Source organism: Lates calcarifer, linkage group LG13, assembly GCF_001640805.2.
Source record: "Lates calcarifer isolate ASB-BC8 linkage group LG13, TLL_Latcal_v3, whole genome shotgun sequence".
Taxonomy (NCBI): domain Eukaryota; kingdom Metazoa; phylum Chordata; class Actinopteri; family Centropomidae; genus Lates; species Lates calcarifer.
Genome location: NC_066845.1, coordinates 12,655,635 through 12,679,319, shown reverse-complemented (window position 1 = coordinate 12,679,319; position 23,685 = coordinate 12,655,635). Strand labels below are relative to the sequence as shown.

Sequence of the window (23,685 nt, the reverse complement as noted above, 5' to 3'; positions counted from 1 at the left end):
CTGTGTTATACTTGCTTATTATACTTATCCTGTGCACAGTGTCTAAAGCCTGTCGCTAGTACTTTTCCACTTTCTCTATAATTATACTGGGCTGTAATCAAAAGAACGTGTTTTCTCTGTTGTCAACAGCCGCAGAGACGCAAACGCATACACATTGTATGACACAACTGAATTTCTCAGCTTGGTGATGAAGAATTTTTATATGCTATAATATTAACGGCTTGAGTAATTCATCATCACCTAGCACACTCCACTATTCTGTGAGTGGTGATGTGACAAACTGCAGACAACAAATCTGTGACAAATTTCTGTGCACAGATTTTCAAACCACACTTTCACTATATATAAACAAAATATCCATTGAAAATACAAAGAACATTACCATGTTGCATTTTCATTTGTCTAAAGTTTTTGCATACATTTTACATACTACTAGATTACAGAGAAGACCTTTGTGTTCAAAATATGTTACTGTGAAAAGTATTTCATCATCATTGCACCCTCTCCTGCAACTCAGATTTTATTGCCCTTTCAGTAACCGGTGGAGGCTGTTCAGTTGAAATCTTAGATGAACCTTGCAGAGAAAGACACGGAGAGAGATTGTCACGCAACAAGCAATCTCACTGTACACCTTTAACAACCCATAAGAAAGCTGAAGATTTCTTTATACGGTCAAAGGATGTATGCAGGGCTGTTAACGGCATATATTATTTTTTTCAGTCAATACAACTGCAGCATTTGAACACACTGAGCATTTTTGCACTGTCACAGTGACCTTGACCTTTGACCACCAAAATCTAATCAGTTCATCTATAGGCCTTTCTGAAACCAACCTACACCTTCTAGCTACCCACTTCCACTCTGTTTGCATGTTCACATGCAGTGTCTAGGAGAGGAAGTGTTCTCTCCTACAGTAAATCTGCATTGACTTACTGACCATGTGCAACGCTGTGTTGGATTAGTCATGGAACATGCTCGTACATTTGTAAGCTCTGTTCAACCACTACTACAAACATTTACCTGTAAATTGCAAGGCTTGCCACTGTATTTCTATCCTTACACCTTAAGGAGGGCTGCTTCATTCAGGAGTGAGTGTGACTACAAACTGAGTTACACTTCATGACACAGCGGGAATAGGAAGGCTCCTTAGAGTCAAAGTTATGAGAATGGGACATACCTCCCACCATGACTGTTGATGGCACGCACGCATTACATCAAGTACAGACATAAACAGGAGATTGAGAGTCTCTGTGGCGTCTAATCTACCAAATCAAAATTCTAAACTACTGTGGTTCCTTGTAAATCAGGGGAGTGGCAGTTCTCTGGAGCTGATTGTGTTTACAGTGAAGCAGTCAGTAGCTTTCAGTAATTTACTCTAACCCGAAGTAATTTCATGCTATACCAGTTCTACGAACAGTATTGCTTGGATGAAAACACATGAACCGGGACTCTAAGTCATTAAGACACAACTATTGCACTTTAGTGTGCAACTAACCATTCATAAAGTACAGAAATGCAGCACCTACAAATGTTTGTCAAGACTCCTTCTGTATGACACATACAGTACATTTACATTGAGTGTTTGTTTTTTTTACATAAGCACAGGTTGTGTTCTGTAAATGTGAGTTGCAGATTTAATGTGTGATGGAAGCATTAGCGCACATTCATTGAATATATCAATTTATAGACTTACACTTTGTGTTTGTAGCTGTTTATCCCTTCTTTGTGATGATGGAAATGCTGATGTCCTGATCCTCTTGCCTTAGGCTGTTATCTGTTTGATCATATTTACACTAGGCAAGTTTGAACCAGAAGTACTACACAGCAGTGCTTGCATGACACAACGGAGCAAAGTTCTGTATGTCTCTCATAGTCTTTCTGCATTTATTTCATTCATCTATGATCCCCTGTCGACTGTTTCCGTGATTAGGGATTACCTTGCTTGTCAGACCAGCTGTGGCTGTAGGCACCTTTCACCACCACCAGTTTCAAGATACATACATGTGAATATTAACACAGAACACAAAGCTGCATTATTATTTTAACCTGTCTTCCTTGATTATTTGGTCAAGTAATCATGATAAAATAGTGATAATCACCCATTGCAATTTCACCAAGCTCAAGCTTATGGATTCAAATAGCTTGTTGAGCCTTGTCAATGATCCAAACCTAGTGATATTCTAGTTACTACAAAAGAAAACAAAAGAAAAGCAGCAAATTGAAGAAGAGAAGTTGGATTTTCTATTGGTCCACTAATCACTGAAACTAATAAATTGAGCTCTACAGTAAAAAACAGATATGCTGATTTTTAACACTGATAAATGTCTGGCAGGTATGTAAATCAAAAGAGTAGATATGCATTTATTGGACATGATACAGCTTCACCAAAATAAACATGGCTGGTCTTCAACAGCAACAGTATTAACACATAATATTGTTAACAAGACGTCCAAAATTCATTCATATTTCCATTGTTCTGTTTCAATAAGTCGGGCAGAAACAAAACAACTGTATCGATATACCCTCTCTGGTGAAAATGTCAGATGCTAAAATGAATGTATCAATGAAAGTAGTTGTGTCTGGGTGAGTGTTTGTTCATCTGAGTTGTCTAAAACGACCATTTTTCAGTCCTGGCTTCCACCGATTTGACCAAGCCCTCTCCCATGACCCGGAAGTCCTCCAGTATCGCTTCGACATTGGGAACGGTATTTACTTCCTCCCCAGTCACCTCCACGCACCGAGCGGACACCTGCGACGTCTGTGATGTGTGATGAGGGTAAAAGTAAAACATCAGGTCAGTGTGACAGATACATGTGAAAATGAGCAGGGTGGTGGTGGCACATAGTACAAGGCTTATGACAAAGGAAGCTGTTAGCAGTCCAGAAGGGTTTTCTCTTATGTTAATGTTTTTAGATAGAAGACATGAGTAACTTAACATTTACCTTAAAAGGCATTGGGATGAAAGCCTTTGGTTTCCATAAGACTGCAATCACTGATCCACCATAGGGATCACAGAAGAAGAGGGCAAGATCTCCGAACGCATCCTGAAAATAAATTAGGGCACGTGTTGTAGCAACATAAGGTCAGGACACAAGGTGACAGAATTTTGTTGCAATAGTTTAAGCAACAAATCTATTCATTACAATCCATCTATCTAATAACCGCACCCGAAAACCTTATCAGTTGGTTAACTTCCTCCACAAGCTGTTACATTACAACTTCTGTTTGATGAGCTTAGTCTAGTAATCAGCTCTTAGATTGTCTGCTGTGACCCGCCATTAATGGCTAGGAGCAGACTTGTTCTTACAGTGCACATAACGTTTTGGCTGCATAATGTAGCGTATGTCCTTTGCATTAATGGGAGACGGAGAGAAATAACAAGAAGATAAACACAGCGAGAAAGACAGCGAGAAGGAGATAGACAGAGAGGTCTTACATTCTTCCCAAGGTTGCTTAATGATTAGTCAAGTTCTTTGCTGAGAAACACATGAGAGTGTATGGAGCAGGTGAAGAGGGACAATGTCAAGTTAACTGTAGAAAAGTAGAAAAATTCAGTTTCTAGGAATGGAGTTCAGCCTTAGATGTCGTGGCTTTGTGAACAATGCAATTACAGAATAGTCTGACTGGGTTTTTCGCTTCTCTGCAATTCTTTTTATCATCAGGATGCTACTGGAAGTCACACAGTGTCTTCCTCGGGCAGGAACAATCCAGCTGTGACTTGCATGCGTGAATCCTGCAACACAGTTTTCCTCACATCCTGTGCCAACAAGGTGTTATTAAAACCACGCTTTCCTTTTAGCATAAAGTGCATCTCTGACAGATAAGACTCACTCTGAGCTCTGTCAGGTAGAGGGACACCGGGTTGTAATCAACGACAGGCAGGGCTCCTCCAGACTGTGCCCTGCCACTGGTAAGGACACCCCTGCTGAAGTTGACTGGAGGAGGGTCCACCGCTTGGCAGAGGAGGGGGACCTGCTTGGGGTTGAGGTGAATCAACACGTCGTAGGCATCCAGGGGAGGACGCATGACCACCTACACAAACACAGATGAGTGTATCACACTGCTGATATACTACAGTTCGCACACAAAGTGGACTATTTGTGGGAGAATGAGAGCTTTCAAGAGTTTCAAGTTTTTACCAACCCTGACATCTTGTGTCTGGCTGCCATCCATCAGCTGATGTTCCAGTACCTTAAGACTCTCTGCGGCCACCATCACCACACGCTGCAGCATCTGAACACACAACCCCCCACCCCCAAAAAAGCAAATCTGGACATTCTGAAGTGTCATATAACAGAGAACATCGTTGTGGTTGTACAGCCAATAATTAGCACTGGGATACAATTTTCCACAGCACATAAAATATGACCAACAAATGCAGACTTGAAAAGGCAATAACAGTATTAATAACATTATATAAAGCAATATCCAGCAATTGTTGAAAGTGTTATACAAGGAGCAGCTCACTGCATTTGTTTCAACATGTCTGATGAGCGCACACACTTTGGTAATTTTGCATTAGTGCAAAAGGTCACTTAGATATACAGGGGAAAAACACTGGTAGAATATGGTAATATGTTCAATTACATAACGAGTATCAAGCAAGTAATAACAGCATAATAATGGAATTATAGTAATACCAGAAGTACCTTGTTCCCGTGTCATGTCGAGAATGTAAAATCACCATCCTTACACTTTTGATAATTACTGAGAATCTTCTTTCTGGGTTGTCCTCAAACCCATTTATTTCAGTGTCTAAACCTAATGATGGATCCTCGAAGTACAGTAATTGTTTTGTATTTTGACGACTGTTGGACAGATGTATCAGATTATGACCAATTTTCACTCATCATGGATAATTTAAATTTCCTTCAACCTAAATTGAAATCTCTTTCTGGTTTAGTTATAAATCATGATATGTGCACAGCTAATTAACATTTCTGTGGTAATGGTACCAATTTGGGTGATAGCATCTTGTGTATTCAGAAAAGAAATGTTCATTTTGATTCACTTCATCACAATCTGCTCCCTAGTGGCCATTCAGAGGCACTGACAACTAACAACAATAACACACCAGGATCATTTGCTCTCCTCATCTATTTGTTTGGAAACACATTTTTTCTGGGAGTCGATGAAGGTGGGCATGTGAATTTATCAAGAAACTGATAATACGCAGCCTGCCCTACCAGATAAGGTAAAATGGAAATCACCCAGAACATCTTTTATTGTAATTAGGCATAATTTGCCCATGACAACGTCACAGAGGACCAAGTTCCTGCCCTCCGCCACCGTTATAAAAAGAGGATGTTGGGAGAGGCTCAGTGTTAATGTAAGGTTTGTAGGGGGAGTGAAGTGGGCGAGCGCAGGAAGCTTATCTGGGTCAGCTACGCACCATGGGAAACTGGTGTGTGTACCTCTTCTGTACACTACTGTGTGCCACTGGACTCTTTTACAGCTATGGTCACATCCAAACAGAGGAATTCAAAACTAGACATTTACCTTATTTCTCTACAACAGAGGACAGCAATGAAAAGCAACTGGTGAGCTATACCTGATGATCTCCAGAAACATATGGAGTGCCTTTAAAGAGCTGGCTGAGAAGGCTGATAGAATTATTGATATGAACATTTTTATAAATTCTTCAAAATGTTGTTTATTATTTTATATTTTGGTGATATTTTCATGTTTGTTTAACTCATAAATAAACTTTCTACATTTGCAGATCAATGATTTACATGAGGTTTTGGAGAGACTTCAGAACAATCACTTTCCAGCTCTGAGAAAAAAGCATGGCCATCTGCCTGTGGTATGTAATGCAACAAGTCAGTCCATCTGGAATTATCTCAAGATCTGTTCAGAGTAATACATTTATCATCTATCCAGGCACATTTACCATTAAATTATGAGCAGTAAATCATTAATCAATATTTATTTAAATTAAGTTTCATCTCTTTTTCAGTGTGATCCAGGAGAACAGTGTGCACTAAGGAAAGGCTCCAGGATCGGGAAACTCTGTGACTGCTCTCTGCCAAGAACATGCAACTCTTTTCTACACCGCTGTTTGTGACTCACTTTGTTTAAAATATTTTAAAAAGTACAAATAACATATAAGCATGTGACTTATTTGATGTCAGAATTCCATGTTGTCTTTTCCTGTTAACGACCACTTGTAATATTTAATCATTTTCAAATATTTATATTGAGTGCTAATCTATTAAATGTGATGCTGTGTGAGTACTGTGCTTGTATTTGTGTATCCACTGACCTGTACACAGGGTGCTCGCTTGGTCCAGATAGAAAGGTTTTTGTCCTTAGGCGTAGCTATAAACATGACGGGCAGAGACTCCCTGGAGGCCATGAAGTCATTCTTGATTTCTGTGTAGTCCGCGGCTACACGTGACAGAGAGGTGAACAATAAATAAACGCTCCGTTGAAACAGTAATGCATACGAGCAGGATGTTAAAGTATGTCGGGTGTGTAAATAGAAGGAGGTCAGGAGGGGTCTGTTTGTGTGACACGGAAACGAAGACGGGGGTGGGGTGTGTGTGAGAAAGTGCTTGCCTGTGAGCTGGTTGTTGAGGTTGACTACCAGTGGGTTGTTCCTCCAGTCAAAGGAGGAGAGCAGATGAAGGAAACGAAGGAAGCCCACCTGAGGAGAACTGAGGAACACAGAGAAGTTCACTCACATGACCTACTGAGTGAACAAAAGGAAGTGAACAAAATGTATATTCACAAATGATTCAGATGAGGTGGAGAGATTATATTTTAAAAAAAAAAAAAAAAAAAAAAAAGAGTAGAGTAGTCACCCGGGAGGAGTAAAGGGTGCCGGCTGCAGGAAAAGCGACGCCACCAGCAGGTCTGATGTGTCCTCTGTAATGTCTTCGCTGAAGAGCTGAGCCCCCAGCCAGCGTTTGGCCAGGCGACACACTGCCCCAAAACATGGGTGCTCCTGCTGGAGCCTGCCAACAACAAGATGAAATGGATAAGCAATGTATGTATGTATGTATGTAGCAAAAAAAGGGAGGGAAATTGTGCATGCAGGGTAAGCAAAATAACAAAAAAAAAAAAAAAAACAGAGACAAAAATAAAGTAAGAGAAAGGAGGAAAAGTAGGTCAAAGGTTGAAGAAAGCATGAAAACATATAACTGTCTTTAATGGTTATAACAGCAAAGTGTTGGGCTGAAAAGACCAAGAGAGCCAATGAGAAATCTACAACCATGCAGATTCTATTTTGTGTTACGGTTTTAATTTTACCCATGTAATGTGCTTGTGAGTAGAGGCTTGTGAATGGTAGCCATCTCCAGAGCTTGAGCCTCCTCGTTGTCCCTTACAATCAGCAGGCCCTCAGCATTCACGCTCTCCCTCAGGACCTGAGGTTCCCGATGATATGCCACCTGGATGCGGAACACCAAGCCATCCTGGATACATAAGCAAAGGGACAAAAATACAGTGTAAATAAACAGAATACTGCAAACTGCAATTACATTACGGTTACACAGTCAAGCTCACAGACAAGTGTGGGACATGTACACAGTGAAAAAATGTACCTTCCAGACATCCAGGTGCGTGGGGCAGGGCCTGCACGTATAATTATGGTGCTTCTTGAGTAGCCCTCCCAGGCGGATGTGGAAGGCAGTTCGGATATGGCGGATGGCGAGGCGGTCGTGAGGCCACTTACCACTTCCCTCCATGTGACAGATCACTGCAGGAACAAGGATTACCAATACATTGGTATATGAGTTTGCATAGCTAAATGTCTGTGGTTGACTGGCTTCAATTTTCCTGCTTTGAATACATGGGTTGCAGCGGCATTATTCTGTAATTTTGCCTGTTTTCATCCAAGACAATGAAAATAAATGACAGGGAGCACACATGTAGCCACGCAAAGGAAAGAAAATCCACTTGTTATGTGTTGGTGTTGTGTCGCCATTAGTTGCTGGTGGATGAAGCACTAACCTTTGATAGGGGTGATATAAGCAGGGCATGGTTTGCCTTCCTTTGGCACCAATGATCTGGAAGTCTTTTCTCTCTCAAAGAAAGAATAGTCCAGCTTCAATGGAACAGGGGGAAAGACCTGAAAGGCGCAGCTGAAATGTTAGAACAGTCACAAAACCAAATTCACAATGTACAATAACCACAGCTATCAATACCTACGCAAAAGCTCATTTAACTGGAATTGCACTGAAGTGGGTTTAATTCTACTTATCATTACATTTACGAGAGCAGTCCCCTGCTAAGAACAAGAGGCTTTACCTGTGTGTATCTGAGTGCAGGGTGGGCTCCTTGTACTGCTGTGATGGAGAGAGGCAGACCTTCCAGCCTCCACAGTTTTCTACTCAGGTCATCATAAGACTGAACCACCAGTAAACTTTCCTCCTCTCCAGTAGTAGGCACCTGCAGCACATCAAAGACACACCAAACACATTGACACCAGTGTCAGTGTCGACACACCAACACTGACACGCCCCCTCGGCTGGCACACACCATTTGCACACTTACACACCAAGCAATAATATTAACTTCAACAAAAATTCAGGCAATAAAGGACATGATAGAAATTTACTGCGCCATTAATTAAAGGTCTATGTCTACGTGTTAGTTTGAATGTAATGTGTAATACATTTTTTTTTAAATCGCTATGTTTACCTCACTTCCCGTCTTGATGACGTCATCCACCATCGCCCCCACGTACCGTATACAGGACTCTGGGATATCTGCATGCCTGATGGAAAATAAATGTATTATTTTAATATTAAAAACGAGGCTTCATCTAAATCACACACACACTCACCTCACTCTCATTTTCTGACAGGGCACATGCTGAAGAGAAACAGGTCACAACATTGTTTTTTATTACCCCAAAGACCCATTCTTGCGATGACAGCAAGCGCTAGCATTAGCTAGCTTGCTAACGTAAAAAAAAAAAACAAACAAAAAAACCCAAAACAGTCGTCTCAGGTCATTAGCCAGCTGCACAAGACATGAAGCGTACGGGGAGGAGACGGAGTTCTGTGTGGGACTGCTTTGAACAAGTGGGGAACTTCGTCCGCTGCACGAAATGTGACGCTACGCTGAAGTACTGCGGCGGAGCCACCAGCTCCATGATGAACCACATGAGCAGGCACCATCCGTCCACTGCGCCACTGGACGAAGACGAGAAACCGGTGATATGCACCGTTCAGTGCAACGAGGAGGAGAGTTCCGCTAACTCGGACATCATGCAGGTTGCTATCATGTCACCGAACGTGAACATGACTGCAAACCCCCACGAGCGTGAGTACGGAGAGAGGAAGCGCCTGAAGCGGAGCTCTGTTTGGGACATTTTCGTTAAAGTGGACGACGAGGTTCACTGCACGATGTGCGACACAAAACTTAAATACAGGAGCAGCACCACTAGCATGATGTACCACATCAAAAACAAGCACCCAGACACAATGCCAAATGATGGTGTGTCACTGGCAACACATGCAGAGGTGACTGAACTTATCTCCAGAATGATAGAGAAGGACATGCTTCCCATCAGCGTTGTTAACGGTGATGGTTTTCGTGAGCTACTTGCATACACAGTGCACAACTATAAAATGCCATCTACTGGCGATATCACACGCCTTATTGAAGGCCACTTCCATGAGAAGGTGGAGGAGCTTGTAGTGCAGCTAAGCAGAGTGGAGAAAGTGGCTCTCACTGCTGACTTCTGGACAGCCCTGCCATTTCAAAGGTACATTACAGTTTCCTGCTCGTTCATAACAGAAGACTGGCAGGGGAGGTCAGCTGTGCTGCAGACACACAAGCTGTCATCGGACAGTCACGCTACTACAGACAGCATAACAGAGAGGCTTCTCAGCACTGTGCAGACTTGGGGTATAGCTGGGAAAGTGACAGCATGTGTTCATAATAACACGCAAGACATGTTGTCAGCCCATGCGTGTGCCCGTGTCACCTGGGACTATGCCACCTGCTTTGCCACTACACTGCAGCTAGCAGTCAGTGATGGGCTGAGCGAGGATCTAGTCCGCATCATTGTCGCTGCAGGGAAACTAGTCAAGCACTTTAATCACAACTTGATGGCAAGTGAGGCCTTGGAGCAGAAACAGGTTCAGATGTGCCTGCCACAGCACAAGCTTATCCAGTCGAGCAAAGCTAGATGGGACACTATCTGTGATATGTTTGAACGGTTACTCGAGCAGCGGTGGGCAATTAAAGCTGTGCTTTCAGATCGCACAATCACCAACAGGCAGGAAGCCCAGACCCTTGAGATTGAAGATGACTGCTGGCAAATAATAGAAAATTTCACACCAGTGCTGGCAACGCTAAAATGGGCAACCACCGTTATATCTGCTGAAACAGAGGTGTCCATTTCAAACATCTACCCAATCACGTTCAGCCTCATTCAAACTCACCTTGTGCCAAAAGACAACGATGTTGAACAAGTCTCTGAGTTCAAGCTGAAAGTTCAGACGTCACTTAGAAATCACATGGAGGTAGGCATAACCTAATGCCAAGTATCAGTTTGTGCTTTAAGTAAAATATATCTGGCTATGGTATTAGTAGAACAAGTGCTGACAAAAATGAACAAGTTTCACCCACTTTATATAATTCCTTATTACTGTTATTTTATTTTACTGTTTGCAGGTTGACTCTAATGACCTAGCCTCCAAACCCGCTCTGATTGCCTCTATGCTGGACCCTCGTCACAAACATCTTAGCTTCCTGACACCAACAGGGAGACTGGCTGCAAAGGTTAAACTGCACGAACTGGTTTCAAAGTTAGATGTGATAACTACTACTGTGGGCACAAAGGATGAACAGCAGGAGACCCTGATCACACCTGATATTAGCCAGGTGACTATGCCGTCACAAATGAGAAGTGACACCAAAAACACCATGATGTTGCTCCTAGGAGACAACTACAGTTCCTCCTATGCCACAGACTCTGAAGCTCAGGTAGATTACTACTTGAGAGACATTGCTCCCTCACTGGACATAAACCCTCTTGACTGGTGGAGGGTAAATGGGCCGAGATTCCCCAAATTGGCCACTCTGGCGAGACATTATTTGTGTGTACCCGGCGTATCACTGCCGTCCTTACTGTCAGAGGCTGGACAAGCATTTGCAACAATGCGTACAAGGCTGAGCCCTGAGCACGTTGACATGATGATCTTTGTAAACAGAAATGTGTAACTCAAGTAACCCTACGTGATGAAGATCTACTCCACCTTCCTGTACAAATAGTAGAATAAGGTTACTATAGGGCTTGCTTAGATGTTACAGCAGTCAGGATGGATGGGGGGGATAATTCTTTGTACATGGTTTGTACATGGTTGTTACAAACACATGTTTTGAGTAGATTTCTTTATAGTATTCTACAAATCAGGATTAAAAAAACATGGGGGAAGAAATGATGAAGAAAAATCTCCAGTTACCCTGATAGGTGACTGAACATTTGTATTATCAATATGGAAACTCATGGATCAAATTAACCACTGTGTAATTATCAGTATTAATGTCATGTCTGTTGTGTGTCTCAGTATGCTGTGCCAAGATAAAATACATACAGCTGTAGCAGGTATGTGACGATCTGTTTGGGGACCAGTCGTTTTTGGCACATGCTCTCTCCACCCCACAGCACAGCCTCAGTGATGGCACCGTCCTGGAAGCGGCGCAGCTCGGAGCGAGAGCCCCACAGCTGACGAAACTCAGCCGCCTACCGGGAGAACGCCACTGTTGTTAATAACGAACCACCACAGAAGCATGATAACACACATGACAAAGAAACAAGTCTAAAAAAATGCAAATGCCAACCATCTAAAGAAATGCACACGAGTCTATAAATGTTGCATCTGGGTATATTATTTTACAGTATTACATTCTTAAAAATATGAATACCCATACCAGTACACTAAGAAGTTCTTTCCCCAAATGAGAAAAAAATTACACTATATTAAATTACACACATGTACAGTAAAGAGAGACAGGTGAGGTTACCTTGGGGCTGTCTGCAGGTGGGCCTCTTTCTAGTACAGAGGCTGCCAGCTCCGGCCTTAAGAGCATACCGAAGGACAGAGGAGGTTGAGCTTTGTGTTTTGGGGCTTCACTCTCCACAGACCACTGTGATGAAACAAAAATGAAGGTCAACAAACTCAGCAGTTTAAAGTTAATAAATCATATTTACAATTACACGACTCACTTCTATGTAAGAAAAAGTGTTTTGAATCAAAAACATTTACTGTGGTAATACTATTAGTAGTACTGATACAGTCAGGCCTTACGTAACAGTATCTCAGACTAATTATGAAATTACTACCAGTAACCAGAGTAAACCAGGTATGGATAACTGTAGCCCCAGAATCGAAGTCTTTCCCACCTCAAGGTCAGGAGACAGGGAGTGGGTGAGGAGGCGAATCCTTTGGCCCAGTCCTCGCTGAAGCAGTGACAGAATAAAAGGAAGTGCAGCATGGACATAATTTCCACTGTGGTCCATGAGCTCACTGAGGAGATTCAGTTTCTTACAGCTGGACTGAAGCTTCACCAGCTCACATAACCTGAGTGGGAGTTGAAAAGCACAAGACAGAGAAGCTGAGGTCAAACATAATGTGAAAAGATCTCTGCCCTGAATGGAAATCTAACTCTTGTGATGACAGCTAGTAGTAGGTTCTTTATACAAGATGAACCGGATGTAATTAGTTTTTGTTGGATTAGTTGATAATCAGAGCCATACTGGAATACGTGGTCGCTTGTCCTAATCATGGGTTTAGGCGTCATGAGGAGGCTGTGGAACCCATCCACTGTAGGGTTGTCCCAGAACTCCATGGACACAGATGCCTCATGCTGCAGCTAAGAACAAATTTGAAAAAGGTCAAAACCTGTTGCTTAATCTCACCAATAAAAAAAATGGATCATTTTCAAACATACATTTGTTTTCACAGTATTTACCTGTTTGTAGGTACAAGCTGTCATGTCAGCACACATGTTAAGATGTCCTGATGGGTCAACAAACACGACCTGGAAAGCACTGTGGAACTCTGCAAGAGATGGCTGCAGGGAAAATAAATTATAATAAGGATTAATTTAGGAAGTAAACAAAAATGTGAATAAACTACATTCTGGCATTATTGTTTTAAAGTTCTAGCTAGACCACTCACAGCTGTAGAGTCGGGATTTTTGGCTAGGGTAATCCCATTCACTGTCAGGTCTGTAGATGCTGAGGGTTAGAGAGGTGGGTGGGTAAGTTGCAAGACATTCAAAAGCAATTTACTTTAAGTGCAACTACTGTATATCATACTGTCTATCATATTATCCTTTATTTTAAAAATTAGATTTAAAAAAGAGTGGCTGAGTGAGACTGTAAATTTTCTTACCCAGGAAGTTCAAGCTGTTCCGAAGCAGCTGGTAGGCCGTCATGGTGTTACTGATCCTGTGAGTGCTCAGCAGATAAGCCAACAGCATTGAAGCCAGGAAGCCATTAAAACAACCAGTGCCCTGTAAGACAGTCAGAGAGCAATACAGAGGTGAGGTGAGATAAACAGTGTTAGATGACTAATTAATAAATATGATTTATTGTATTGTATATACCTGGTCGAGCTCTCTTTGACGAAGCCAGACTTTCAGCAAAGCCACCCCATGGGCAAAAGCTGAGCACTGGGAGCTGACAGCAGACAGAAACTGGAGGTGAGCCCTGGGCAGTAAATCCCCCAGAACAGAGCTATTGTAACGTGGAGTGGGAGGTTCGCTGTTCTCTGGAACAAACAAGCAAAGAAATTGGTGTTGATGAAAGTGATATTTCCATAGAACTGCTGCTGCTAAATAATGTGGTATGACTGTAGTCTGACAAAAAGTGACTGAAGGTGATAATTGTGATGGATATCTGAAGAGCTAGCCTTACCAGACTGGGAGGTCTGCAATCCGGTGTACCACTCTGACCGGATATTATTCCTCTGGGGGTGGAAACGGTTGGGCTTGAAGAACCCAGGGGGCGGGCAGGCATGAACACGCACAGTGAAGCTGGAAGAGCCTTAGTGGAACACAACAACATATCTTGTCTCACAATCATAACCCCAAAAAACCCCATAATGTTTATTATGCATGTGCAAAGAAAAGTGCTGCTAAAACCCATACAATGAAATCTAAATACAATGGTCTTGAAGGCTATTAGGATGCTGTAATTGAAGTTAAATACCTGGAGGGGTCAGCAGCAGAACAGGTCGGAGTCTATTCCCATGGAGACAGGAATAACGCATTGTTCCAATGTCAGAGGAGGATGTGAGATACTGGGCCAGGCCTGCCAGGTAGAGAGCTCTTTTTCTTGGATATCTCTGGTTCACAACGTCCTTTGGGTGGAGGACATCCTAATAACATAAAAGACGCATGTGTCTCTTTGTTGCATTCAGTGCATTGCTCTCAGGGCTTCAAGTGATATATTTACATCAGGTGACTTACAGGTGGGATTGTGACAGCCAGGTCCACCATGACGCGTGGTTTAGTGCAGGTGCCCAGGGGGTAGCTGCCAATCAGATCTACAGAAGCAGGAGGTGCCATGTGGAACTTGCCTTTTGTTGTTTTGGGCACCAGGAGGAAAGGGACCTTAACTGCACCAGACAGCCATGACAGATCACTTACCTGAACACACACAGAGACTTAATTAAAAAAACGTGATTACAGGTGTCTGTGTGTGAATTTGTGGAGAGCTGAACGAGTAACAAAGCTTTTTCCTCATAGTTGAAGTGCTACAAACCTCAACCTCTGCTGAATCTGGCACAGACTGGAGCAGCTCAGTGACTGTCTGAATGAAGGAATCTATTTGCTGTTTCCTGTGCTCACTCAAGGCGACTTCTTTCAGCAGCTCCTCCATCTGTTATTGGTGATAGATGACAGGCATTTACCACATGTTTGTGTGTGAGTGAAAACTTCCTGTTTACATGAGACAACGGGCTTGACTTAAGACATATCCCCTCTCATGTCTCTGATGATTCTTCTCTCTCTCGGGTGCATGTCAGTAAGGTCCGAGGTCTCACCTGCATTTTGAGCAGACTGCAGTGAAACAGACTCTCCGCCTCTTTCAGCTGGTTCAGCTCCTCTGCGGTAGGAGGTCTGTACAGGTCATTGCGAGACAGCTTCACCGGGTGATAGACCACCTCCTCCCCTCCAGCCTCATCAGGTTTGCTCCTTTTGGCTTTAACGGGAGCCTCCTCACTGTCCTCTTCATGGGAGGAATCTGAGGCATTCATCTGTAAAATAACAACACCAACTTTTAGCAGCTAGTATTAAATGTACATAACTAATAAGTAATCAAAATAATAAGGATATGATATAACGACTGGGTTAGACAATCGCGGGTGATGTATGAGCGTTAACTATGGTGTTTTCGAACCATCGTAAGAAAAGTGTTACTGATTCTGTTTCTATCATTGCTGTTATTAACTGTAACGATGTAACGTAATTGCAAAATTCTAGGCAAAGCATGGAAGTCAAGCAAGCAGTACCCGTGAGTAAACCTCTCTCCGTGTGTTTAGCAGTAGTTAGCCACCAAGCACTTAAAATCATGATAAATGTCGCCGGTCTTACCTCTGCTGGGTCCTCTGCAACTGTCTTCTTCTTCTTCATGTCTGATGTGATTTCAAGCTAATGTTAATTTCAATATCTTTAAAGTTTTGATCAGCACCGCTACCCCTTCACTGCGTTCTCACATGTGCAAAGGGTTAGCCAAACGTGCTATCATGCAAAATATTTGCCTGATTGGCTTAGAGGCGGCCGGGGTGAGTGCTGATTGGCTCGCTGCTAGTAGAGCTTCCGTCGGCCTTAGCAAGATAGGTTGCATGAGCAGTCTTCTCCGTGTGGTGCGTGTGATTGGTGTTCCTGGAGCCACTCATGTGTAAGGGGACAGGGTCCTTAAATTCTCATACAGTCATTAATGCACAGTACCCATTCAGTGGATACATTTGTGACAAAATCAAGTAATTATTTGTTTTTATTGATGCCTTTCATTAAAATCACTATGCACCTGTGGGGTACGTTTGCAACAGCTGTGTTGAGTGTGATGTGCATGTTAAGTACATACATACAGTCATTTGCCAATTGATTAGGAACACCAAGTTAAACCTATTGCTCTTTACTACAACAGTCATACCTTTACAAAGGATATAATGTTCAGTTTGTCTCAAGAGGCATTGATTCAACTTTGCTTACTATTGAATTGTGTTGCATAATACAGAGAGGTATTTCTGTTTAGCATACCCTCATTGATATGAATGGGGTGGAAAAAGCAGAAATAACAGAAACACCTGCTAGTTCAACAGCACCACAAACCACAGCCTCCAAAATGACCTTTCTAAAACAATTTCAATAAAAAACTGAATATTATAATCTTCATGAATGTGGCATCTCGCAAGACTGTTGTTATAGACTACACTGGTTTTAGCTAGGTGTACCAAATAATTTGCTTGGTTCACAGTGTTATAGTTTTTGAGTTCTAGCCTAACCTTCTTGGTGTGAGCCGACAGTGCTAACGACTGCACCACCATACTACCCAGAGTAGCTTTCAAATACACGGAAAGATGCATTGAGTCAGAATATTTTCAAAACATGTATGATCATCTTAAATATCATAGCCTACAGTGGACATTTATGTGACATGCTCTTGTATTAGGAGGATGTATTTTTTTCTGTTCTAAATACAGCTACAGACAGGTGTTATCGCCAAATTTTATGATCAGTTCTCACAGTTCTTGGACTGAAACAATGGGGTGACCTGAGGTGGTCGACCTGTGATAAGCTGATCAACTGAAAACAGTGGCACAGTTATATCACTTCGTATTGGCCTTAGCTTGGTAGACTGAGAAGGAGGGATATGTTTAAGAGGGTTACTTTCATCTCCCTGGGGATCCTGGAGAGAAACACCCTTGGCCAAAACCATTGTGTCCAGCTTCAGAGACCCAGAGAACTCCATCCTCCTCTGAAACTTTGCTAATTGATCCTTTGAGTTGGTTAGTGGTGTCGGTGCAGTTACTGTCCGTTTTTGCTGTTTGTTATATTTTGGCTCTAGTTTGGATAGTCCACTTGGTTTCTTGGGGATGGATTTTTCACAGTTATTGTCCACAATCTCATACTCAGGAATGATGCAGTGTTGAGGCAGGGATGAGGGGTCAAGCCTTGGTATGGCTTGGTGGTCCTTAGGCTGATATAAAGGTCCAGTTATATGGTTATGCACTGAATATACCCTATTTTTACCCTTTACCTTCACATCTTTTTTTTCTGCTGAGCAGGACAGGACTGGCAGTGATTTGCCTAGAACTGGCTTGGGGGGTAAATTAAACTGCTGTCCTTTCTTTCGATCAATTTTTGGTGGGGGGCAAGGACTAAGCACTTTACAGTGCTTGTCACTGACTGATCTTCCAGGGCTTGTTTCCTTTTCAGATTGCTTTGAAAAACAGTTTGTTGGGGCCATAACATTACATTGCTGGTTGACTCTTGGCTCTTTTTGTACTGGGACCTGCAGGACATCAGCCTCCTGTTAGAAATAGACATGCTGCAGTTATGGAACAAACAACCTCTCAGTTGAAATTTGAAGAGAAGACTTGCAGGAGACACATATAAAAATACCTGCTGTGTGGCAGGGTGAGGTCGAGGGGTACCAGTGACAACAGGCACACATCCTTGAGCCCAGGCATCTGGAGTTGCTGGCAAAGGCTCAGAGTCTTCAGTTTTACATGCTTCCTCCAGTCCTTCTCCTTCATCTGGGCACAAGATTTGCTGCTCTAGAATCTGAATGAGGTATTTCTTGGCCCAAGACACTGAGAAAGGTGCAAGCTTAAGGCCAAAGACAAGCAACATCATAAATGTTATATGTATATGTATTATGTGTGGTTAAAATGGATGAAAGCAAGGCAAATAATCTTATCTGTCTCTGTATAAAATGGCAATCAGTGAGATGATGTTCACACTGAAGTGAAATCAAAATCTAAGCATATAGATCTTACCTGTCTTTCAATGTCCACCTTCAAACAGCCTTCCATGACCTTGCTTAACAGTTCATCCATGATCTCCCCTACGATTTCATCTGCTTCCTCCTGGATCAACATGCTCATCCACTGGGCCCGAGTTAAGCGACCAGGAATAATTTCTTCCACTTCCACTGGAGGTGGGGTCGCTTGGGCAGCTGACATAACTCTACGCTTTTGCTTTTGCTTGGCTGCAGAGCGAGGCATCTCTGCTAAGAAGCTGATGCAAAATAAGAAACACCAATAACAGGAAAACAAACAAACAAAAAACAAACAAACAAACAAACAAAAAAAACCTGAAAACACAGAAAAAGACAAAACTATGAATCACAGAATCAAAACTATGTTGGTGATGATGAAGAGTATTTTATTTACTGAACAAAAATAACACAAAACAACAACAAAACTATTTAACATTATCAGTCCCTACCAGTTGGCATATTCCTGTGGAATATCTTATGGTAAACGTTAGCACACTCTGGTGGTTATGATCAAACTTGACACTGTTCTCATTTTATGGGAAATATACAGTAGATATGTTTAACTAAAACGCCCATAATGTGAGAGATGGAAAAGTCGCGTCTATCAGCATCATATGGCAACAATAATCCATGATATTTTGCATACATCGCAAAAGATCATCTAAGAGGCAGTCATACGTGTATCATGTAATCTTTGGTAATTATACAGTTATAATAGCTACACATATCACCATTAGACCGTATAGGTTACTTTTTTAAATGAATAATCACTATTATAACCTTGAAACTCAAGTCAAGTAAAGTTTAAAACCTTACCTTAGACTCTACTCTGTATCTTTTGCTCCGTGTAGTCTACGGTTGCTCAGCAACCGAGCACGCAGGGGTGACGTAGAACGTAGAGGTGGCGTTGTCTCTATGGCTGCGGAGGACGCGGAGGTAATCCTACTGCTAACGATAGCTGGAAAAGTGCTTCGTTTACGTTACGTTTTTATGTAATAGTCGATCACAACAGCGCCAATGGAGGAGGACTCAGTTGTTATGTAATCTGAAGCAGGAGCATGTGCAATTTCTCACTCCAAAGTAACTGTGTGCTCTTTCATTTACGCTTGGCATCCTCGCTAACACACGTAAAGTTAGCTTGCTGCTAATGTTAAGTATGTAGCTTTTCCATTAAAGCGCTGTCAAATAACGGTATGTCCTTGTAATTATATTGCTAATTCAACCTAGCCAGACGAGTTGTGGTGACCTTTGTTTTCCTCTCTTAGACTGGCACCAGATTATCCACTGCCATTTCTACAACCTGCGCTGTTCAGAGAAAACGGCTCGATGTATCACAAGGAAAAGAGCATCCAGATAAAAAACAGCGCTTCAGCGCTGTACAACAACCTCGGTGTGCTGCGCATTGCCCCGCGACGCCTCACCTACTTCACGGTGGTCCATGCTAACGTGGTCAACATGGTCAGCGCGTCATGGGACGGCCTCAACTACTCCCACCGTCAGCTGCAGTCCAAGGAGCCCAATGTTGCTACAAGCACATCGCTCATCATGCAGGTCGGCTACAGTGTGCTCTGAACGTCTCTCCCTAACTATTTAACACAGTGAGAGCAGGATAGAGTATTCTTCTGGTCCCTGAGGTACTTGCAGCTAGATCAAAAGTTGTATTTCATATTCTTTGTGCTTTTGGACATTGGGACAAGCTAACCTAAATTTAAATAAACTTGTCATACAGTATTAAAAAAAAATATATTTAATTTAAAATCAGTCAGTAGCTAGTTTTTGTGACCCATAGACATCTATAGACACTTATCTTCCTTGGTGACGCTCTGTGAGGGCATAACTGGGCATGAAAACTATTTGGCTGTCTCATTTGTATGTTCAGGATTACTGCCCTGCTACAATGTCCTTAAACTAGGGGACAGTGTATAGAAAGGGTAACAAACACATACTACACTCTTCTCCAGCATGGATAAAAACACCTTTTAAAACTTAAACGTTGAAAGTAAGCACAAAGTCATTGTTAAATATAAAAATAATAAACATTGTTACATTTCCAAACCAGTGTGCTGGACATGACTAAAACAATAAGAAATACCATGTATAGCTGCATTATTTAATATGTTTAATAGGTTGCTAATAAAGATAAAATTGTGCTCTGGCACATTGTATATACATTTGGTTGTATCAAAAAAATTAAAAAATCCTGCATTGTCTTGTACCAGGCAGCATTTTGTGCTCTGCCCTCTCGTGATCTGCTGGTGGTGACCTCTCAGAAAGGCATCCAGGTGAGTTTTGTGTGTGCCTGCTTTTATATTCAGTCACATGTGGAGTAGGCACTGCCTCTTATTGACTTACAGTGGCTGTGGTTGTAGATTATGATGCTGCAGTGTGTTGTTGAGTTGTAGCCTTAAACTTTTGTATAAATCCTTTGTTTTAGATTTATGAATCTGATGGCTCCATTATGGTGTACTGGCATGCGCTGGATACTCCGGAAACGCCTACAGGTAAACTTATATATATACTGTGCATTTGCTTCATATGCACACACTAGAAGAATGACCCGTTTCAATTATCTGCATGAAAACTGTATTATGATATAATGGTAATATACTTTATTGCTCCTGGAAATATGAGCAGCTGATCCATCTTCTTGACGCAAACAAAGTTAAAAACATCAGTGGGAGGACCTGGTTATTATAATCACATGAAAGATTTCCAGACATCTACACCTACATTATTATATTTACACAATCACAAATGGTGGAGAGGATACTGTGCACATTAACAATATTTTTCTGCTTTGTCAGGTTTATTGATCAGATACTGCTGGATTTGATTTGATAGCTCATACTTTTATACACATGCTCATTTGTGTGAGAGAAAAGTATTAATCCACAGTTTTATACCAGATCTAGTGCACTCACAGAACTTATTTGTGTCCCAGCTCAGGCCGTGTTTGCTCGAGGGATATCAGCAGTACGTGAGAATTATATATGTGTGGGTGAGTATATTTCTTTTAGTTGCATTTATTGAAAACACAGTGCAGACCTCTACAGCCTGCTTGTCTCTTTCTCTCTCTATAGGCATTTCATCTGGTGCAATTCTGGTATTTGATGTTCCCAGTAAAGGCAGTAATATAACACTGTCTGAGGTCCTGGAGGAGCACAAAGAGTCTATCACTGACATGGCTGCTGAGTGCTCTGGCAGTCAGGTATGTTGTGAGTGCTTTTTCAATGTGTACATTGTCTGTGGTCTGTCTATGTGAACCTTTGTTGATACAGGCTAGCTCTAACTTTTCCATGAATGGCAGACTACCTAAATAAATTACCACTTTATATAATGCTTCTAGGAAGTACGGCCCTTTTATGAATTACATAATCCCCTCCACATTGTTTCTGTCTCCCTCTGCACAGGAGTGCATAGCTGATCTGGTCAGTGCAGATGATGGGGGCAACCTATGTGTGTGGAAGTCTGGGGAGGAATTTCAGCTGCTCAATAACATCCCTGGCTTTGAGTAAGAAGTTGATTATATTAGCGTTAAGTCATTTTTTGAGGTAAAATAAGGTGGTACAATGACAGGCAACTAACTGTGAACAATAATGAAACTCATCAAGGTCAAATATTACTTTAAACTACTTCTCTGCTCTCACTTTCCCCTCAATCTCTTTCCCATCTTCATACACTGTTGTATCCACTCTAATTTATGTTGTACTGTTTCTTTCCACTGTCCTTTGTTTCCTCCTAATTTCCCCTCCTCGTTCTAATCTAATGTCCATTATCTTTTCCCTTTATTCCCTTATGGCAATGTTCCCTCATCCTCCTCACTGCTCTCAGCATGAGCTGCTCATCTGTCAAGTTGTGGAAAGGTACAGTAGTGGCAGGTTACGGCACAGGCCAGATCCGTCTCTATGAGGCAGTGACGGGAATTCTCCATGCTGAGGTCAAAGCCCATGCTCGCTGGATATACTCACTAGACATTGCTCCTTTTTCTGGACTGGTGAGTTGTACAAAGCAAATGGATAAGAAAGAAATGACATTTTATTGTGTTAGCAGTTTTCATTTGAAGCGGCAAACAAGTGAATCATTGATTTTCAAATCAAATATGATAATAAGTTAAATTATTACATTTATTTACCTGTAAAGCATGTTCAGGTGATTCTCAGTGAATGTTTTTGGGTAAATCTCATAACACTGCATTTTTTTAAATTAACCATCTGCTTGTGTGCTTTAGCTTCTATCTGCTGCTGAGGACTCTCTAGTCAGGGTGTGGCACCTGTCTATGACCCCAGAGACAAACAGTGTGGAGGTAACTGCTCTTAAAACACAATACAAAACCTTTTTGACAGTTGACAGTTTCCCTCAGGTTTTACTCACTTGAGATAATTGTTCTCTTACCCTCAGCGAGTCCCTTACTGTGCTTTCCTCATTTCCTCTTAGGTTGCCCATTTGCACAATGAGTGTGTAACTGACACACAAATCTGTGGCGCTAAGTTCTGTGACGGTGATGGCTATGCTTTTGCAGTGACAGGCTATGACCTGAGTGAGATTATCCGCTACACACAGACATAGGACCTTGCCTTCACTGAGGCTTTGTATGAATGTGAATTTATTTAACATTATCTTTTTTGGGAGAAGCATTGTTCCTTGGCATTTCAGTCTCTATACCTACAAAGGTTACAAGGACATTCATATAACAAAATAATTCAAAAGTAAAGTGTTAAAGTTAAATATTTTAACTGTAAATGTTTACATGTATGTAAATGTAGCATTAAAAAGTAATAAAATATTCTGTTATTCTTTATGATATAATTACTGATATAATGATACAGTTGTACTAGTAAACATATTTATAAAGAAAGCTGTTGTCTGAGTTTTAATTTTACACTTCACAAAAGGACCAGTAGATGGGGCTGTGGGCTAATTATTTTTAAAGCAGGAAAGTGACAGTGTAGTGCAAACAGAGTTCACTAGAGGGCAGGGTGGAGTTGCTTTTAAGGTTATGGACAGAAGACGGATTATTCGAGAAAGTCCACACTGTGATGAAATATTGTGTGCAGACCACAGGATGCAGGCCACTCATGTCGGTCAGTAGACATGGACACCTCACGGAGGAAGGTCTGACACATTTTCTTTTGATTGTTTTGGCTAATTTCATAGATGGCCTTTTATTCATCATCTCTTCCTGCCATGTCCACATTCTAACTTCAATGTAGTTGTACTTTTGTGTATTTATTTTTTGCTATAATTTCCTTTTACAGTCCAAGACATCTTCATTTGAGGGAAATGTGTTTTTTTCCCACTTGTGTCTATGATGTATTTGTTACCCTTGCTATCTGGTTAAACCATGTTTTTTTTTAATAGTAAACAGGCATTTAACTTTGGTAAGCAGAGTGCTTTAGTGTAGTCACAGTGGAAACAGAAGGTCTCACTGTTTCCATGAAAATGATATGAAGAAAAAGGCCTTTGTTGAAAACAAACACCTAACTACTACCAAAAAACATTTTTTCAGAATTACTGGGAAAAACCAGTGCAAAACAAAACATCATACAGTACAGCTATTTTGTAGGATCTGTTGAAACAAGCTGAACATACAAAAAATCTGATCTTGTTTATCACAGGTCACATTTTTTTTTTTAGTTCACATCAGGCAGCCAGGTATCATTGTAATCCCACCCACCTTATCGTGACAAGATAAGAAGAATCAGGTCAGCCAG

At 41.6% G+C, this 23,685-nt stretch overlaps 4 protein-coding genes across 10 annotated transcripts; 2 read left to right on the top strand and 2 right to left on the bottom strand.

Moving 5' to 3' along the window:
* Positions 1–2,337: 2,337 nt before the first annotated feature.
* Positions 2,338–15,720, bottom strand: nol6 (nucleolar protein 6 (RNA-associated)). The gene is made up of 26 exons (XM_018668701.2): positions 15,562–15,720; positions 15,012–15,224; positions 14,732–14,848; positions 14,437–14,616; positions 14,177–14,345; positions 13,883–14,011; positions 13,573–13,736; positions 13,359–13,479; positions 13,143–13,201; positions 12,934–13,035; positions 12,719–12,834; positions 12,365–12,542; positions 11,986–12,108; positions 11,556–11,704; positions 8,647–8,722; positions 8,254–8,394; positions 7,957–8,074; positions 7,548–7,702; positions 7,255–7,418; positions 6,807–6,959; positions 6,562–6,659; positions 6,266–6,390; positions 4,144–4,233; positions 3,832–4,032; positions 2,943–3,044; positions 2,338–2,758 (listed from the first exon to the last, which is right to left on the bottom strand). The coding sequence occupies exons 1-26, from the start codon at positions 15,598–15,600 to the stop codon at positions 2,609–2,611; spliced, it is 3,432 nt and encodes a 1,143-aa protein (XP_018524217.1). The 5' UTR covers positions 15,601–15,720; the 3' UTR covers positions 2,338–2,608.
* LOC108878230 (E3 SUMO-protein ligase ZBED1) lies at positions 8,732–11,574 on the top strand. The gene is made up of 2 exons (XM_018668702.2): positions 8,732–10,481; positions 10,633–11,574. Exons 1-2 carry the CDS (start codon positions 8,982–8,984, stop codon positions 11,179–11,181), a joined length of 2,049 nt encoding a protein of 682 aa, XP_018524218.1. The 5' UTR covers positions 8,732–8,981; the 3' UTR covers positions 11,182–11,574.
* A 265-nt stretch (positions 15,721–15,985) lies between the features above and the next one.
* Positions 15,986–18,866, bottom strand: LOC108878232 (uncharacterized protein C2orf81 homolog). Of its 4 annotated transcripts, none has more exons than XM_051075059.1 (4): positions 18,791–18,866; positions 17,973–18,289; positions 17,596–17,802; positions 15,986–17,485 (listed from the first exon to the last, which is right to left on the bottom strand). In XM_051075059.1, exons 2-4 carry the CDS (start codon positions 18,198–18,200, stop codon positions 16,706–16,708), a joined length of 1,215 nt encoding a protein of 404 aa, XP_050931016.1. In that variant the 5' UTR covers positions 18,201–18,289; positions 18,791–18,866; the 3' UTR covers positions 15,986–16,705. The 4 variants fall into 4 exon arrangements, with proteins under 4 accessions (XP_050931016.1, XP_050931015.1, XP_018524224.1 ...); XM_051075058.1 differs by having other exon boundaries at positions 15,989–17,503; XM_018668708.2 differs by having other exon boundaries at positions 15,989–17,503; positions 17,973–18,213; positions 18,791–18,841.
* Positions 18,842–22,829, top strand: wdr54 (WD repeat domain 54). Of its 4 annotated transcripts, none has more exons than XM_018668712.2 (10): positions 18,842–18,910; positions 19,240–19,525; positions 20,194–20,256; positions 20,409–20,475; positions 20,916–20,972; positions 21,055–21,182; positions 21,385–21,485; positions 21,806–21,968; positions 22,203–22,277; positions 22,409–22,829. In XM_018668712.2, exons 2-10 carry the CDS (start codon positions 19,301–19,303, stop codon positions 22,538–22,540), a joined length of 1,011 nt encoding a protein of 336 aa, XP_018524228.1. In that variant the 5' UTR covers positions 18,842–18,910; positions 19,240–19,300; the 3' UTR covers positions 22,541–22,829. The 4 variants fall into 4 exon arrangements, with proteins under 4 accessions (XP_018524228.1, XP_018524229.1, XP_018524227.1 ...); XM_018668713.2 differs by lacking the exon at positions 18,842–18,910 and adding an exon at positions 18,918–19,054; XM_018668711.2 differs by lacking the exon at positions 18,842–18,910 and adding an exon at positions 18,918–19,128.
* Positions 22,830–23,685: the final 856 nt, after the last annotated feature.